The sequence below is a fragment of the Chelonoidis abingdonii genome, chromosome 2 (genome assembly GCF_003597395.2).
Source record: "Chelonoidis abingdonii isolate Lonesome George chromosome 2, CheloAbing_2.0, whole genome shotgun sequence".
In the NCBI taxonomy this organism is placed as follows: domain Eukaryota; kingdom Metazoa; phylum Chordata; order Testudines; family Testudinidae; genus Chelonoidis; species Chelonoidis abingdonii.
Genome location: NC_133770.1, coordinates 300,491,143 through 300,507,627, shown reverse-complemented (window position 1 = coordinate 300,507,627; position 16,485 = coordinate 300,491,143). Strand labels below are relative to the sequence as shown.

The window sequence follows — 16,485 nt, the reverse complement described above, 5'->3', positions numbered from 1 at the left end:
CTGTCATTCCCTCCCCTTGGGGAGCGTGGCTATTTGTACAGTACTGGGAGAGCAGTGGCTGCATGGGGAAGGTGTTGCACAGGGCCTGGGGGGGAGGAGCCTTAGTGCACAGGGCAGGGACCGAGTGTGTGGGGAGGTAGAACGGTCAGTGGGGGCATGGGGGAAGATGTGCGCACGGTGCTGAATTGGTGGGGGGAGTGAGAAGGGGCCTTGTGCACAGGGCAGGGACCGTGTGTGGGGAGGCTAGAACTGGTCAGTGGGGGGCATGGGGGAAGGTGTGTGCAGGTGCTGGAACGGGGGGGAGTGAGAAGGGGCCTTGTGCACAGGGCAGGGACCGTGTGTGAGAGGCTAGAACTGGTCGGTGGGTGGCATGGGGCCCTGCTGGGCATCCCTGCCATGGCCAGACACCAGTGTGGCACTGCTGCAGAACCCTGTGGCTGGGGCGACCAGCGAGCTGAAGAGATGCCCCAAGAGGCAGGTCTCCAGGTCCGAGGCAGCTGCCTCCAAGCTGCCTGGGCCCCCCAGAGCAAGGGCAGCCAAGCCGTGCTGTGTTCGTCCAGCTCCCCCCTCGGTGGCTGAATAGCTGGGGGGATGGGTGCTGGGCACCGCCCGCCCCGGCAGGTCAGGGGGAACCGGTGACTGGGAGGGAGCAGAGTCGGGAGCAGCACAGAGGAGATTGGGAACTTGGCCCTCTCTGTCCCCGCACTGCGGGAGTGGCCCCGGGCTCCCTACCGTCCGGGCAGTACTGCCGGGCCACGCAGACCCAGTGCGGGAGGCTGTCGAAGGAGAGCTGGCTCTGGGCACTGTACAGCAGCAGCACAGCGTCCGCGTCCCGGTAGTAGCAGTTGCTCAGGGAGAGGAACCTTTCTTCGCCAGCCGTGTCCCACAGGGAGATCTGTGCATAGCAGAGAGCACAGGGGGAAGCGTTGGCTCCAGGCCCTGGCAGCCTGTGGAACTCACTGCCACAGGACCTTGGCTGGAGTGTGTAAACCGGCTGGGTTACATGGTGAAGGTCTCAGGCTGCAGGCCCTATAGTGCCTGGCTTGTGGGTGTATCAGGGATGTGCCCCGCTTCCCACCCCAGACAGCACTGCCCAGCCGGCTGGTTTCATCTCCCTCAGGATGCAGGCGGGATACCAGGCTAGATGGGCCCAAAGCCCCGGGTCCAGAGGGGAACTCAGGAAAACTAGCTCGTTCATGGGATTCAGCCAGCCCTGCCCCCACCCCCCACCAGGGGCTTGCTCAGCTGGGACCACCAAGGCGCTCAGCCAACACAACCCCAGCCCTGAGCTGCTCCCTGAGGGGGGATGCTGTTGCCTAGCAACTCCCGACAGCCCATTAACCCGTCGCTCCCCAGAGAGGACAGTCTGGGTGCCCACGGCAGGGCTCGGCGACCACAGTGCTGCTGCATGGCCCAGACACACCCGGCCCTGGGGGGACGGAGAGGGACAGGCCCGCAGCCACGTACCTGCACCAGGCCGGGAGTCTGGGGGTGGCTGAGCCGCATGGTCCTCTCACAGATGGCCAGGTGCTCGTTGGGGGCGTGAGCCCCCTGCAGGAAGCGCCCTGTCCGGATGCGGTGGAACAGGGTGGTCTTCCCCACCCCAAAGTTCCCTAGCAGGATGAGCTTGAACTTCAGGGCGGGCGGAGGCACGGTCGCCATCACAGTGCGGGGGCCGGCTCCCTCCAGCAGCCGCGGGTGGGAAGTGCCCAGGCCTGGCCCATGGGCTCCATTCCTTGGCAGGACCTGTCTCACTGGGCCATCGGGGAGCCTGGGCCGGCAGACCTAGCAGAGCTGCAGTGGGAGGGAAGGAGAAAGCAGGGAATGGAGCATGTTTCCCTGGCTGGGAGACAGGGCTGGGGGAACCCTGCCCCACCCGCACTGCCAGCTCCAGGCCTGGGGGGCCCCATCCCAGGGAGCCCAAGCAGATTGCACCCCATGGACAGTGAAAGCCTCTAGCTCTCCCCAGGGCAGGAACAGGTTCCTAGCACCCTCCCAGCACCCTCACCCCTACCCCGGCGGGAGTCTGCCCCTTGGGAAAGTATCCTTAGCTCACTGAGACAGTGTGGTGTGAAATTCAGCACCTCCAGCGACTCAGGCCCCTAGCACTGCACTGAGAGCACCCCTTACTTAGCATCCTCCCCACCCCATTCCCGGTAGCACAGGCCCCTAGCACCATCCTGGAGCCAGCACCGATTGCTGGGTGAGAGCACCCCTTACTGAGCGACCCCTGTTCCCGGTAGCACCACCCTGGGGCCAGCACGGGCTAGGGGAGAGTGCCCGTTAGCCCCCCTGTTCCCTGCAGCCGTGTCTCACACAGCCCCGGGCTCTAACTCTTGCTGTCTGTGTGGCTCAGGGGTGCCGTGGGGGTGGCTCACGCAGTCAGGGGAGAGGGCCCAGCAGGCTGGTACCCCCTCAGCCAGAGTGTTCGCTTTCTGCATCGGGGGAGGGGCGGGCGGAGGGCTGGGCAGCTGACTGAGCAGGGTGGGGGGCGGTTTGGCAGAGCTAAGCAGGGCCTCCTCTACCTTGGCCAGGATCTTGCTGGGCCCACAAGAGAGCTTGCCCACTGCTTCCTGGCGCGCTAGAGAAGAGCCTGAGTAGGAGGCAGGGCGCCTGGCACACCCCTCTCAGCAGGGCAATCCCATGCGGTCAAAGTGCAACAAGGAGGGTTGGGCCCCCTTCTCTGTAAAGCCTCCACAGGCAGAAAGCCCTTGTTTCACCTCCCAGCCCTGACACTCACTCCCCAGCCTGGGGCAGCGCCCAACCCTGCTCTGTGCCTCAGTTTCCCTCCGTATAACATGGAGATGATCCCATCCCACCCACCTAGCCAAGAGCTCCCCACCTCGCAGACTGGAGAGCTCCCCTCCCCCGTGACACAGGCTTGTCTGTCCAGTTGGCCCGTGCGGGAGATGAAGGTGACCACCTGCCCCCGCCCTCTGGGCCCCGCTGCATTCAGCCCCTGCCCCCTTTTGCTGAGCATGGAGCTGTCTGGGCTGCCAGGGAACCGCACTCACGGGGAAAACTGCCTGCACACACCCATCCCCCTTGGTCGGCTCCTGCCTTCATCCATTTGCTCCGTGACAGTTCAGTGTCCCCAGTGCTGAAACCGGAGCGGCCCCCTGGAGGGAGCTCAGGCTCTATTCCACGCTTGGCACCTCTGCCAGGGAGGGGGCTCAGCACAGTGGCAGATGCAGCAGGGACAAGACCCCTCCCCTCCCCCTCCGCCCGACTCACTCCACCGTGGCTGGCGAGATGTTCAGCTGGTCTAGATGAGAGGCCTGAGTAACCCTGCCGCCCTGTTCTAACAATGGCCGGATGGAGTGCAGGGCATTCCCAGAGCCAGCGGTGCAGAGAAAGCAGCATGGCCTCACTAGCCTCCCCTGCCACCACCCTGCTCTCGGTGTCCCCCAAGCGCTCAGTCAGCTACTGGGGGGAAGGTAACCGAACACCGGCCACTGGGCTTGGCCTTTTCATGGGCACAGCACTGCAGCCAGGTCTGCCAGCACGCCCGAGTGTGCCCGGTGCCTGGGCTTAGGGCGGGCGCTGCAAGGGACTTCCTGCTGACAGTGCTTCCCCAGCTCCTGCTACTGCTCCCTCCCGCACTTGGCCACACACTCCTTCCTCTCGTGTGTTACCAGGGCTGCTGTGCACAGCTCCTCCCCAGCTGACTGGGCAGACACACACACAGCTCCTGCAAGCTGCAAGTTGCATACGACAGTGACAGCAGAAATCGTACCCCAAGTGGTTCTGCTCTTTTAACTCCTTCGGCACAAATCAACAACAGCAGATGGTTCCTCACCTGTCTGGTAACTGCTGTTCTTCAAGGGGTGGCTGCAGGCACCTCTCCCACTCAGGGGTGTGCACACCCACGCACCAAAGCCAGGGAAATCCGCCTAGCAGCACGTATGGGCAGTGCTCACACCCTCTGCCTCACAGTCCCTCCCTGGCTCTAGAAGGGTGGAGCTGCCGCCACCGGCTGGAGCCTCTGTTGCAGAGGGGGTGCAAGGTGGGGCGTGAAACGTGTGTCTGCAGCCACGTCTCGAAGAACGGCTCCAACACAGGTGAGTAACAGTCTTTTCTTCCTCGAGAGGTTGCAGACGTGTATTCCCGGGGCTCAGAGACTGCAGAACTGCCTCCCCAAAGCGTGCATCAGCCCTAGAAGCCACGGGGATAGCGCAGCGGCTAGCAAAGGTGTGCACGGAGAGCCAGACGCAGCCCTGCAGCCATCCACCGAGGGAAACAACTCTAAGAAACGCTGTCGATGTTGCTTGAGTGCTTGTCAAATGAGCCCATAACGACTTTGGGGGCGTAATCTGAGCTGCTCCAGAAGCTGCAGTAATTCACAGCCTTATCTACTTAGCAGAGACCAATGGTCCTTTCATCTGCTCAGCTCAGTGTAAGATGCGAAGAGGCGAGATGATGAATGAAAGGGGTTAGTCCTTTCCAGAAAAAAAGCCAAGCACCTTCCCACATCTAAGGTCTGAAGGCATCGTTCTTCTATGCCCAAGTGTGGGTTGGGAAAAAAATACAGTAAGTAAATAACCTCATTAAGATGAAACGGAGAGATCACTTTTGACAGAAAGTTTGGCTGTGGTCTTGAAACAACCTTCCCTTTGAAGAAGTGGGTGTATGGGGGATCTGCTGCCATGAGGCTTCCCTGACTAGTCTAGCGGATGTTATAGCTACCAGGAAGGCCATGTCCTGGAGCGAAGAGCCAATGAGCACGTTGCTATTGACTCAAACAGACACATCAATGGCACACAACGGCACCATTTTCTTCGCTGGTGGAAAACGATGGACGATGCCTTTCAGAAGCCTCCCTACCATAGGATTTGAAAATAGCAACTTTCCCCAAAGAGGAGAGTAGAAAGCTGAAATCGCAGCCAAATTAACTTTCAAAAAGAGCTAAGAGCCAGGCCCAAAGACTTCAACTGCAATCAATAGTCCAGAGCGTTCTGAATCCAAACGGACATAGGATGAATTCTCTCAGAGGTCCCCCAAATCGAAAACTGCTTCCACTTAGAGAAACAGGTGGCCCTCACAGATTTCCTACTCTAGTAGAACTTCTTTAACTGCGTCTCTTCCTCATCGAGCCATGTAGCATCCACATGGTAAGGAGTAGACTGCCTAGTGCTGGATGAACAACCTGGCTGTGATGTTGGGTCAACAGTTCAGGGAGAGGGAGGAGAGACTTGGGAGGCTGAATTGAACGGGTACAGAGGTTGCCCTAGAGTGGGTGGAAGATTGGGATCTGAAGGAACAAGGAACGTCCCACAGATTCCCAGGCTATTATTGTGGATATGGGTAAGGCCAATGAGTAGCGTACCAAGAGCCCCTATGCCTAACGTGTGATTGGTATTGATCCCAGGATGCCAGTATCAGTTGTATGTCTAGACCAAGCTGTAAACCGGCCTTTGGGGGACAAAAGGGAGGGGGAGGAAGAATTCTAATTCAACCTTGATTAACCTCAAAGTCATCTGAGGTAACTGCAGGTCAACTCCTGGCACAGCCTGCCAGCCACCATCCAGCTTCATGCAAGGCCCAATATGCTGACTGCATATGGGCTCCAGGTCAGCAAGGGACCCTACAGTTTGCAGGGGCAATACATTCTCTCTCAGTACGGACTCTGAAGGCAGCTCCAGTGCCAGCGTTGGCACCGGTCTTCATGTCTCAGTCTGCACTGAAGTCGTCATTGCCGAAGAACTGGTCAGAGCTGGTACAGACACCAGTCGAGATATGGTACCCAGGCGTATGTGTGGTACCAAGGATGATGTCGGTGCCATAATCATTGATGAAGCCACCGCAGCTGATGGTTCATTGGTGACTGGAGAGTCTGGGACTGATAGTTATGATCGGTCTTATGTCGCCCGGTAGGCCAAGGGTGTGGTGATTGTTGGTGCTAAAGACGGCAGTTCTGGACTCACGCTGGAGTTGACTGTACAGCCTCTCAATGTTGCCTTGGTACCAGAGAATGGGTTGAAGGCCCAGCTCCTTCACAGGTACCCGAGAAGACACCGTGCCAGTCAGCACTGATCCCTGCAGAGAACAACTCTCTCTGCCAGCTGAAGGGGCTGTGTTCCAATGTATGAGTCCTTTTTCTCGGTGGAGCCCTCCTAGAGGCTTCCTCCGAGTTCTGCCACTGAACATCAGTGCGATCAGGCTCAGATGACAGCTGAGGGGCTGGTACTATCTCCAGTGCTGACGTAGGCATCGTGGCTTGCTTACGTCTCAAGTGCCTTGCTAACCGCATCCTTGTCCTGAAGGACTTACAGATGGAGCACCTGTCCTTACCATGTCCCTCTCCCAGGCACAATAAACACTCGTGTGGGGATCACTATTTGGAAAGGTCCTTCATGTGATGGGCAATGTTTAAATCCTGGTGAAGACATTCCACCAGGAAACAACTAACTAACCCATGCACCCACCCACGGTACTAACCACTAAATAACTAACTATGAACACAAAGTTCTCAACAACTGAGAGGGAGCAGAGCGGTGCCCAGAGCGCTCCGACTCCAGCTGTTGGTGATGAGAAGGAACTGAGGAGGGTCAGGGCCAGGGGAGAGGCTATGAGTCAAGGGGCGCGAACATTACCCCTACGGGTACTGCTAGGAGAATTGCTCCGGCTTTGGTGCAGTGGGTGTGCACACCCCGGAGTGGAATGCCTGCAAGCACTCGAAGAAGGATAAAGAGCCGGCCAGAGCCTGTGGGGCTCCTGGGGTTGGTAACAGGGCAGGAATCCTGTCACTTCTAGGGCATTTAACTCCTACAGAAGGGCCGAACTACGTAGGGCAGTGGTCTCCAACCTTTTCCGTCTGCCGGGCACCAGACGACGAGCCATGGAGGACTGTGGTGGCGGACGAGCATCCGCCAAAATGCTGCCACTTAGTGTCAACATACACAATGCCTGTCACCAGGGTAACGATTTATGCAGATAGTCAAGGTCAGCAGAGTGCACTGTAAGTCGGGAGTTCCACTGGCAGGGCCGCATTGGGGGGGAGGGGGGAGAAGTGGCACCAAGGGGTGGTGCAGAATTTGCCTGACTCCTTTAATTTTATTGAGAGAAAAGCCCAAGAGCTGCTGTTGATGTTTTAACCTCCTTCATGAGGAAAGGCAGAAAACCTTATTATGGAAGGGTCTTAACTGCACAGTGAGGATCCCAGAGACAGGGAAAAGCCAGGCCAGGGTACGAGTGAGATGTCTCTAAACCAGCAGCAGCTACAACTATCGATACCCAAACGGTTCGGGCCCAGTCAGAGACTTAACACGGGTAAGAATCTCAAATCTGCTTGGGGGGTTCCCCCCCAGCTGCTCTTCCACACCCTGAATGGATGGCCTCTGCACACGGAGGCCAAGCTGGAGAGCAAAGCGTTGCCCTAAGTGTGGGTGGGGGAGTGGGGGAGAAGACTTTTCCAGATGTTAAGAGGGACATTCAATCAGATTTCAACAGCTTGGTTCGAAACCTTCTCATGAGGTCTCCAATGAGGACTTGGCTTTGCCAAGCGATGGCGGAGAAGCAAGTGAACCCAGCGGCCAGGCCAGCTTCTGTATGAGGGTGCACTCTTGGGTTACGCTTGTGGTGTGTGTCTAACCAGAGAGCCACAGCCACACAGCGCTCCCTCCAGCAATCGCCCAGGCAGAGACAGCCAGCGTGCTCGTGCGACTCCATGGGGACACACGCACAGGGTGGGAAACGTTTGATTTCAGCTGGTCTCACTTTTTTATTTTCCCTTTCAAGTGAGGAAATTAACTGTAAAAAACAGCTCGTGCTCGAGGCTTTACAGGCACAAGAGTCAGGACATTCAAGGCTGCACTTCCCAAGGCCATCAGAACTATAAGACAGTGAGTTATCATGGGACAGCCAAGATACTACAGGCCACTGGTAGCACCTACAGCACTTTGACGTGAAAAGTTCCAAGTACTCAATAATAACATTATCCTCACAGTATTCACCCACGAAAGCTCATGCTCCAAAACCTCTGTTAGTCTAAGGTGCCACAGGATTCTCTGCTGCTTTTACAGATCCAGACTAACATGGCTACCCCTCTGATACTATTATCCTCACAGAGGGGCTGAGTTAAACTGGGGCAGGGAAACAGGAGTCCCCTGAATTTAATACCCGTAAATTCACAAGAGTCTGTCAATGCCTGGAATGAAATGGTAAATGCAGACTGGTTGGCAGGAAGAATACCCTGAGCTACATCTGCTTAAAGAATGGGCTCCCAAGTGAAGTGCTGGAGACATGGGACCAGGCACTCTCACAGTCTGCAACAGTAGCATGCAATGGTCTGCTGGGAAACAGACTGGCAGGTCCTTTCTGTCCCCACTTCCCTTGAGCCTACGATGAAATAGCCAGCCTCTTCCCTAGCCGGCCTGTAACTCCTCCTGGAAGGCTGAGGGTATTGAACCAGCCAGCTTCCAAGAGGGATCCTAGTCACCCTGCCTCTTCTCCCCATCCCAGAGATCGAAGAAGAAATTCGAAGCACTTTGGAGTCGCAGTTGGGTGTATTTCTGCCCTGCTGGGGCCCACTCCAGGGAACAGCAGCAAATGGAACAGCTCCAATCTTTGGTATCCTCCTCTCATCCAGCATCAATCAGTTACCCAAGTCACAAGCCGCTGCAGCGACTTCCCTGGAGCTTGAGGGCTGAACCCAGTGCACTAATGTAGATCAGACAGCAGCCATAAACATGAAGGTTAACTCTACAGTCCAAGGGCCCAGGTCACATTGCATGCTGGAAGCTGTAACCTCTGCACCAAGGCTGACGGCAGCCACAGACCACAATGAGAACGCCACAGACAGTACCTTGGTAAGTCCCACATAAAATCAATCAAGGTCGAGGTGCTGTGTCCGCAAGGCCCACTGAAATGCTAAATTTCCTGCTGCCAGGAGACAGCTGAGGACAGCCTCCTTCCTCAGCATCAGCAGTGTCTCCACCTTCACCCCGGACAGGAGGCCAGCTGTGCTCAACACCAGGCTGCCCAGTATCCCGTAGAAATTCATGGTGAAAATGGAAAGGATGAGGATGGTGATAGAGACCACCACAGTGACAGACTGGGCAACCATGGCCCTGCCCTCTTCACTGAAGTACTCGAAGCCCGAGGCCAGCAGCAGGGCTCCTCCCAGGAGGATGTTGGCAGTGGAGTGGTCACCGTTCAGCCAGTGGAATCCAAAAGCCAGCAAAGGGAGGCCAATGACGGTGGAGACCCAGGTACCGGAATGGGAATCTGCTGCCAAGGTAAGCCCAAGAGGTGTCCAGAAGAAGCCAACTGCTCCCACAAGTGCTGCCAGGGCCTGGAGGAGGAACCCTGCGGCGGCCCCGCGATTTATCTACAAACACACAGAGGCAGGCAATGAGCGGCAGGCCACGGTCACGGGGAACTCAGCAGAACAGACACAAAGCAATAGCTTGGACACCCAGGGTAACAGCCTGAGAATCCATCCCCCTGACTGGTACTCAGAGTTGCATCACACTGTCAGCGGGAGTCCACCCTTCACCAGCTCCACTGCTTCCTTCCACACACAGCTCCTCACTAAAACATCTTTGCTTGTGTTCCTTCCTACCTCTAGTGCAACTGTGAAACCCCTTTTGCTCCACTGACAACTGCCCACCCCCAAAGCAGATTCCCAAGCCTCACAGACACTGCCGCTGCCTCCTGCCCTCACAAACAGATTTATCCTTCCCCCAGCTTCTGCAAAAAAAATCATCTGGAGCTGGTGAAGCAGGTATGCCACCAAAGGACAAGGAGTCATCCGGCAGAACAGACCACATTAAACTTGGGCCCCAGGCCTCCTTTTCAGACTCTTGACACCTGTAAGCATTAAGCTAACTCGCACTCAAGTGCTGCGGAAAGAAACCTGGTAAGTTATCATTGGGCCTCAAAATCTGTTTGTCCAGTAAAAATGGGGGCACCCAGAAGCGAAGGAGGGACAATGCAGATGGCCTTTCGCTCGGCCACAGCACTAGCGCGCAGTGCGTTGATTTGTTCTCTGCGTTGGCAGTTTCCGTTAACAAGGCCTGTCTCTGGCAGGTGGAAGAACATGAACAGCTGCCACCTGGGCACGGCTATGGTAAGAGGGGCACACTGGTCCATCCCTGAGCCCTGCACCTCCCGGACACAATGCTCTGCAGCAATCGCTCTCACCTGGGAAGTGCGGACAGCTGAGCTCAGACACACGGCGCACAGCCCCAAGCTAGAGAGAGCCGTGCCCCACTCAGCGGGCCAGCCAGCCATGGGGGCAGGGGCCCCAGCCCGCCTGAAAGGGAGAGGAGAGAGCTGGGTTACTGGGGGCCCGCAGCACCCCCAGCTGCTGAGCAGAGCCGGGCTCTGGCCCGTCCGAGCCCCAGCCCGAGCTGCACAGGCGGGGCAGGCAACAAAGCACCTGCCTGGGCCGGGGCAGAGCCGTCAGCTGGGAACCCTCCTGAGAACTTCACGGCCACTGTCCCCCTCGGGGTACCCCCGCTCCCGGGCTGGCGCCCCCCCTTCCAGATACCCCCCCTCCCGGGCTGGGCCCCCCTCCGGGTTCACCCTCCCCCCGCTCCCGGGCCTTCGCCCCCCTCCGGGTCCCCTCCCCCGCTCCGGATGTTGCGCCGCCCTCCCCCCTCCCGGGGTGGCGCCCCCTTCCAGATACCCCCTCGGGTTGGCCCCCCTCGGGTACCCTCCCGCGCTCCCAGGATGCGCCCTCCCCCCTGCCCCGGGCTGGCGCCCCCCCTTCCAGACTACCCCCTCCGCTCCGGGCTGCCGTCGCCAGAGCCCCCGCTCCCGTTATTTAGTCCCCCACCACACGTCCGGCACACGTGGCAGGCCCGGCTAGCGGTCTGCTAGAGAGGCGCACGAGAGTGGGTGCAGGGCTGTGCGCCCTCGTGCCGGAACAGCAGGTGCGATTGGCGCCCTGCAGGCCGGAGGAGTCATACGCGCCATCGGGCCAGGGCCACCGCACCGGGCAATGACCCCCGTCTAGGGTCCCCATGGGCGCCCCCCGCACCGGGCTGCACTGAGCCCCGCAGGTCTGGGGTTCCCCCATGGGCCACTCTCCCCCTCGGGGCATCAGCACCCCGCACCGGGCACTGAGCGCCCGCATTCTGTGGGTTCCCCATGGGCCAGGCCACCCGCACCGGGCACCTGAGAGCTCCCCCCCAGTCTGGGGGTTTCCCCCACTGGGCCAGGCCGACCCCGCACCGGGCACTGAGCTCCGCGTGCTGGGGGTCCCCCCATGGGCCAGGCACCCGCACGGGCACTGAGCCCCCCGTCTGGGCGGTCCCATGGGCCAGACCAACCCGCCGAAGCACTGAGCCCCGCGTCTGGGGTCTCCCCTGGGCAGGCCACCGCACGAGCCTGAGCCCCCGCCAGTCTGGGGGTCCCCCAATGGGCCGAGGACACCCCGCACCGGGCACTGAGCCCGCAGATTTGGGGTCCCATGGCCAGACAACCCGACCGAGCACTGAGTGCGCCCCAAGGCCGGGGCCCCCAGGGCCACTTCCCTCGGGAGGATCGCCACCGCAGCCTTATGCTCGCCCGGGCACAAGCTGGAAAAGTCTCTTGTGCCCAGGCAGCCTCCCTGACCCATCCTGGGGCGTCTTGCGGCTGGGGATGCGGTGCGCGGGGCCCGGCCGGCCCGGCAGCTGCGGCTTGCCCGCTCCGTCCCCGCCGGCGTCCTCGGCCTAGCAGGCGGCCCAGCTGCTGGGAGGTGCCGGACAGCGCAGCGCAGCGCCGCCCCGCTCCTTCCTTCCAGCCTGGCTCGGCTCCCGGTCCGCTCCGGCCTGCGCGCCTCTTAGCCCGGCTCCGAACCCGCCGCCGGGGGGCTGCAGCGCCGGTTCCGCTCCTGTGGCTGCGGCTGCTCCTGGTTCCCTGCGCGCAGCTCCGGCTCCGAGCCCCGGCCGCCCTGCGCCCCCGGTCTGGTCCCTGCTCAGAGCTCCGCTGCCTGCCGGAGTCCTGCCCGGTGTGTGTCCCTGTTCTGGGGAGTGTCTGCCCTCTGCTTCTCCGTGCCCAGCCCCCGGAGCACCCCCATCTGTGCACCCCCGGTGCCCCCCTCTTCTGTGCCCACTTCCCTGGGGCACTCCCCATTGCTGCCCCCCTCTTCTGTGCCCAGCCCGTGGGGCACTCCCCATCTCTTCCCCCCAGTGCCCCTCTCTTCTGTGCCCAGCCTGTGGGGCACTCCCCATCTCTGTCCCCCCAGTGCCCCCCTCTTCTGTGCCCAGCCCGTGGGGCACTCCCCATCTCTGTCCCCCCAGTGTCCCCCTCTTCTGTGCCCAGCCCCTGGGACACTCCCCTAGTGCACCCCTCTTCCGTGCCCAGCCCCTGGGACACTCCCCATCTCTGCACCCCTCTTCTGTGCCTAGCCCCTGGGACACTCCCCATCTCTGCACCCCTCTTCTGTGCCTAGCCCATGGGGCACTTCCCATCTGTGCACCCCCCAGAACCCCCCTCTTCTGTGCCCAGCACCTCAGACACTCCCCATCTCTGCACCCCTCTTCTGTGCCCAGCCCCTGGGACACTCCCCATCTGTGCCCAGCCGCTGCAGAGATTCCCACATCGTGCCCATGGGCATTGCCAGGTTGGCAGATGTGATTAAGGAGGAGGCTGCGGAGGCCGTGAGCTCATTCCCTCTGCGACAGTATCGAGGTGAGCGCCCCTCAGCTCTTCCCCAGCCTGAGGCATGGCTCCTTCTGCTGCCCTCCCTCCCCCCCCCCGATGGCAGGGGCCTGGGGGCAGATGGGGATTCGGAGCACAGAGGAGGGTGGCAGAGGCTGAGATCGCCTGGGAATGGTGTGGGTAGTGGCTGGACACATGCCAGAAAATTGGGATGGGGTGAATGGGGAAGCAGCCCTGGGGGGTGGCATGGAAGAGGAGGAGTGAGAATCCCCAGGCAGGCAGTTCCAGAGAGCCAGCCCTTTGGGACAGGATGGGGGGGGGGGCAGGGAAGGTGGTTCTGCCTGTTCCTGGGGGAATAACCCAGCTGTTCCCCTGGCTTCCCAGACCGCGTCATAGCCCTGGACGCATCCATTGCCATTTACCAGTTCCGCACGGCCATGCCAAAGCTCTTCAACCGCAATGGGGAGAACATCAGGTGAGTGGCCTGTGCCCCCACACTGCCCGGCTTCCCCAGGGCAGCTCTCTGCTCCCAGAGCCCCTAGACAGCCCCAGCTCCGTGGTGTCACACACCTAGCCTGGCCAGTGGGGTCGCCTTGCGGCGCTCACGCGGTGACATGCAGTGCCGGGGGCCCAGCGGAGGACAGTACGATGGCCTGATGGCTTGTGTGCGGGATTCGGAGCCAAGAGCCCCTGGGCCCTGCCCTCAGCCTTGCCATGGACTTGCTGGGTGGCTTTGGGCAGCCCCCGTCCCCTGCCCGTGCCTCCGTGCGTGGGGCTAAGGGTGCTGACGCTCTCACGTGGAAGCTGAGAGGCAGCTGTGTCGTTCCAGGCCTGCACCCACATGGGCTTCCATCGTTCTGTTGGAGCGGCTCCCGCTGCCGGGCTCTCGGTCCCGCGTGGCATACGGGCTGTGGTGGCAAGCCGCAGGCTTTTGTCTCAGTCACTTGCAGGGGCTGTTTTACCGGACGCTGCATCTCCTGGAAAATGGCATCAAACCGGTGTTTGTGTTTGACGGGCAGCCCCCTGAACTCAAACAGCCACTGGTTGGTATCAGAGATGTGCTGGGATGTTTGTTAATGGCGCTGGGGGTGGGCTGTGCCTTTAAGGGCTGAGCTTCCTGGATAGAGAGTCCAGACAGGGAGCTTGTTGTTAGGTCACTTACATGCGGGAGTGGCCACAGGCGCAATATTGTAAGCAGAGCTCTTGCGAGCACTGTGTGATCCCTGAACACGGCAGAGGGGACAGAACATGCAGCAGTGGGGGCAGGGTGGGGGTGAGGATACCCGGCTGATCATTCTCTGTCTCAGCCAGTGGGGGACACTGCAGGGCCCGGGGTGAGAAGGGGATAGGATGTCTCTGCGCGCAGATCCTTGTAACAGACTCCTTTCCTTGCAGCTGGCCAGGCGGGCGGAGGCTGCCGGGTCTAGGAGAGATGCTGCAGGTAAATGTCCAAGCCCGTGGGATTCTGCCGTGCCGCATTGCAAAGCAGCCGGGGTCCCTGGCACACCTCATCTGCCCTGCCCCAACTAGGGTGACCAGATGAGAGGGAGAAAATATCGGGACACATGGGGGGCGGTGTCCACTGACAGAAAAAAAAAAAAAAAAAGCCGAGTACTGCTGGCGGAACGAAATCTCGGGACAAATTGTGTCCCAAGCAAAAATCGGTCGTGACGTGGGACGAACATCTAAATATCGGGACGGTCCCGAATTGGGACGTCTGGTCACCCTAGCCCCAACCGGGCCCTCCCCTGCCCCTGCCTCAGAGAGCTCTCTGGGCCCAGAAGGGCCAGCATTACCTTCTCCAGCAGCGGTAGTCAGTGGTCCCTATCCGGGTGCCAGGCCTAGTTTCAGGGCCTTCGTTGTCCAGGCCTGGGGTCCGGTTTGGACATACAGCGCCTGTTTGCAGCAGCAGGGGGCACTGGAACTGGTCCCGGGTGGAACCCCTGACCCACATTCCTCCGCTGGTTACAGAGTCCCGCCAGGCTGAAAACCTGCCGCGGCCCCTGAAGCAGGATTGCGAGACCCTGCTGAGCTACCTGGGTGTGCCATATGTGCAGGTAACACGGAGCGGGACAGCACGGGGTTGGGTCCCCCGTGGATCACAGGGGCAGCTGTCCGGGCTCCCTAGGAGAAGGGGAGAGGCCCCTGTGCTTCGGCGAAGCCGGTTGCTTTGGTTGCAGTTTCTTGCTCTGCAGGGATGGCCCGGGTGGCTCTGCTTGCCAGAGGGTCCACGGCTGAGTGTGACAGAGCTGCAGGGTATCGCTGGTGGAGATGGGGATTGTTTATCTAGGGCCTACACAAAGTGCTGTTGGGAGGGACACAGACCCTTGACAGGAGCAAACCTGTTGCTGGGATTTAAAGGAAGCAGTGAAAGCTGGCCTGAGCGAGGAAGGGGGAGGAGTGGCCATGTGTCCCCGGCAGGTCCCGTTCGGGCTCTGTCCCCACAAGGATGCTAGCAGAGCCGCTCTCTGTACCTGTGCACAGGCTCCGGCTGAGGCAGAAGCCACGTGCGCAGCTCTGGTGAAGTCTGGCAAGGTTTGGTGCACAGCCACGGAGGACATGGACGCACTGCCTTTCGGGAGCCTCCGCCTGATCCGCCACCTGAGCTCCAAGAACAACTGGTGAGTGGCGGGGGGCTGGGCAGGGGCCTTGGTGGGTCTGAGCCCTGCAGGGGGACATGGTAGAGAGAGGGAGATCCAGGAACTGCTGGCATCGGGGAACTCTGGGGAAGTTCCAGAAGACTGGCATAAAGCTCAGATGCCAGTATTTTAGAGGGGCAGACAGGATGACCAGGGTAATTATAGGCCTCTCAGGCTAACAAGGTAATGGAGCGGCTGAAACGGGACACAGTTCATAGAGAATGACAGGAGAGTGATCTAATGAATGCCAGTCCACACGGGTTTGGGGAAAAGAGATCCTGTCAAACTCACTTGGTGTCTTTTCTGACAAGCTGACAAGTCTGGCTGATAAAGGCGATAGTGCTGGCATAACAGACCTAGACTCCTGAAGGCGTTTGACCTTGTCCTGCATGTCGGTTTGATGAAGGAACTAGAACGATATAAAATGAACGTGGCACACAGTGAGTGCATTAAAAACTAGCCAAGTGACAAGTCTCAGAATGTCACAGAAGCCAGGGAATCCCCGCTGGGCGGGTGTTTGTAGTAAGGCTGCACAGGGATTGGTTCTTGGCCCTAGGCTATTTAACATTTTTATCAATGACCTGGAGGAAAACATAAAACCATCCCTGACAAAGTTTGCAGGTGACACAACAATCGTGGGAGTGGGAAATAACAGAACTGGTCGTTGACGCAGAGCGATCGGATCACTGGTAAGCTGGGCACAAGCAAACAACAATACGACCAGACGTAAAGACGTCCATCTAGGACCAAAGACTGTCGGTCGTACTTACTGGGTGGGGACTCTATGCTGGGAGGCAGAGGCTCTGGAAAAGGTTTGGTGGTGCGGGTGGATAACCAGCTGAACGTGAGCTCCCGGGCGACACTGTGGCCAAAAGGGCTCACACAGTCCTGGGAGGTGAACACGGGAATCTCAAGGAGCCGAGCTTATTTCACCTCTGCATGTGGCCCTGGTGCAAGTGCTGCAGGAATCCTGCATCCAGTTCTGGTGCCCACCATTCGAAAAGGCTGGTGATAAATTGGAGAGGGGTCAGAGAAGAGCCACAAGAATGATTCCAGGATTAGAAAACATATTTTATAGTTTTCTAATAGAACCTAACCAGATCAGCCACACCATCACCGGTTCATTCACCTGCACGTCCACCAATGTAATATACGCCATCATATGCCAGCAATGCCCCTCTGCTATGTACATTGGCCAAACTGGACAGTCTCTACGGAAAAGGATAAATGGACACAAATCAGATATTAGGAATGG

At 59.4% G+C, this 16,485-nt stretch overlaps 2 protein-coding genes across 5 annotated transcripts in view; one reads left to right on the top strand and one right to left on the bottom strand.

The window, feature by feature from the left end:
• The window catches only part of LOC116825775 (ras-related protein Rab-26-like), a 19,290-nt gene extending 8,839 nt beyond the window's left edge, over window positions 1-10,451 (bottom strand). For 2 of the 4 annotated variants that reach the window (XM_075063311.1, XM_075063310.1), the window contains exons 1-3: window positions 10,144-10,228; window positions 1,468-1,794; window positions 733-895 (exon numbers count right to left, since the gene is read on the bottom strand). In XM_075063311.1, coding sequence (XP_074919412.1) covers window positions 733-895; window positions 1,468-1,662 — 358 coding nt within the window. In that variant the 5' untranslated portion in view covers window positions 1,663-1,794; window positions 10,144-10,228. Of the gene's footprint in view, window positions 1-732; window positions 896-1,467; window positions 1,795-3,799; window positions 4,118-7,681; window positions 7,921-8,041; window positions 9,329-10,143 lie in introns of those variants that run through there. The other 2 variants (XM_032782042.2, XR_012655404.1) reach the window with 2 other exon arrangements.
• Window positions 10,452-12,451: 2,000 nt separating this feature from the next.
• LOC116825734 (flap endonuclease 1-like) overlaps window positions 12,452-16,485 on the top strand; it is a 41,342-nt gene continuing 37,308 nt past the window's right edge. Inside the window, exons 1-6 of the mRNA XM_032781978.2 lie at window positions 12,452-12,621; window positions 12,976-13,066; window positions 13,532-13,634; window positions 13,987-14,032; window positions 14,563-14,648; window positions 15,076-15,212. Coding sequence (XP_032637869.1) covers window positions 12,540-12,621; window positions 12,976-13,066; window positions 13,532-13,634; window positions 13,987-14,032; window positions 14,563-14,648; window positions 15,076-15,212 — 545 coding nt within the window. The 5' untranslated portion in view covers window positions 12,452-12,539. The remainder of the gene's footprint in view (window positions 12,622-12,975; window positions 13,067-13,531; window positions 13,635-13,986; window positions 14,033-14,562; window positions 14,649-15,075; window positions 15,213-16,485) is intronic.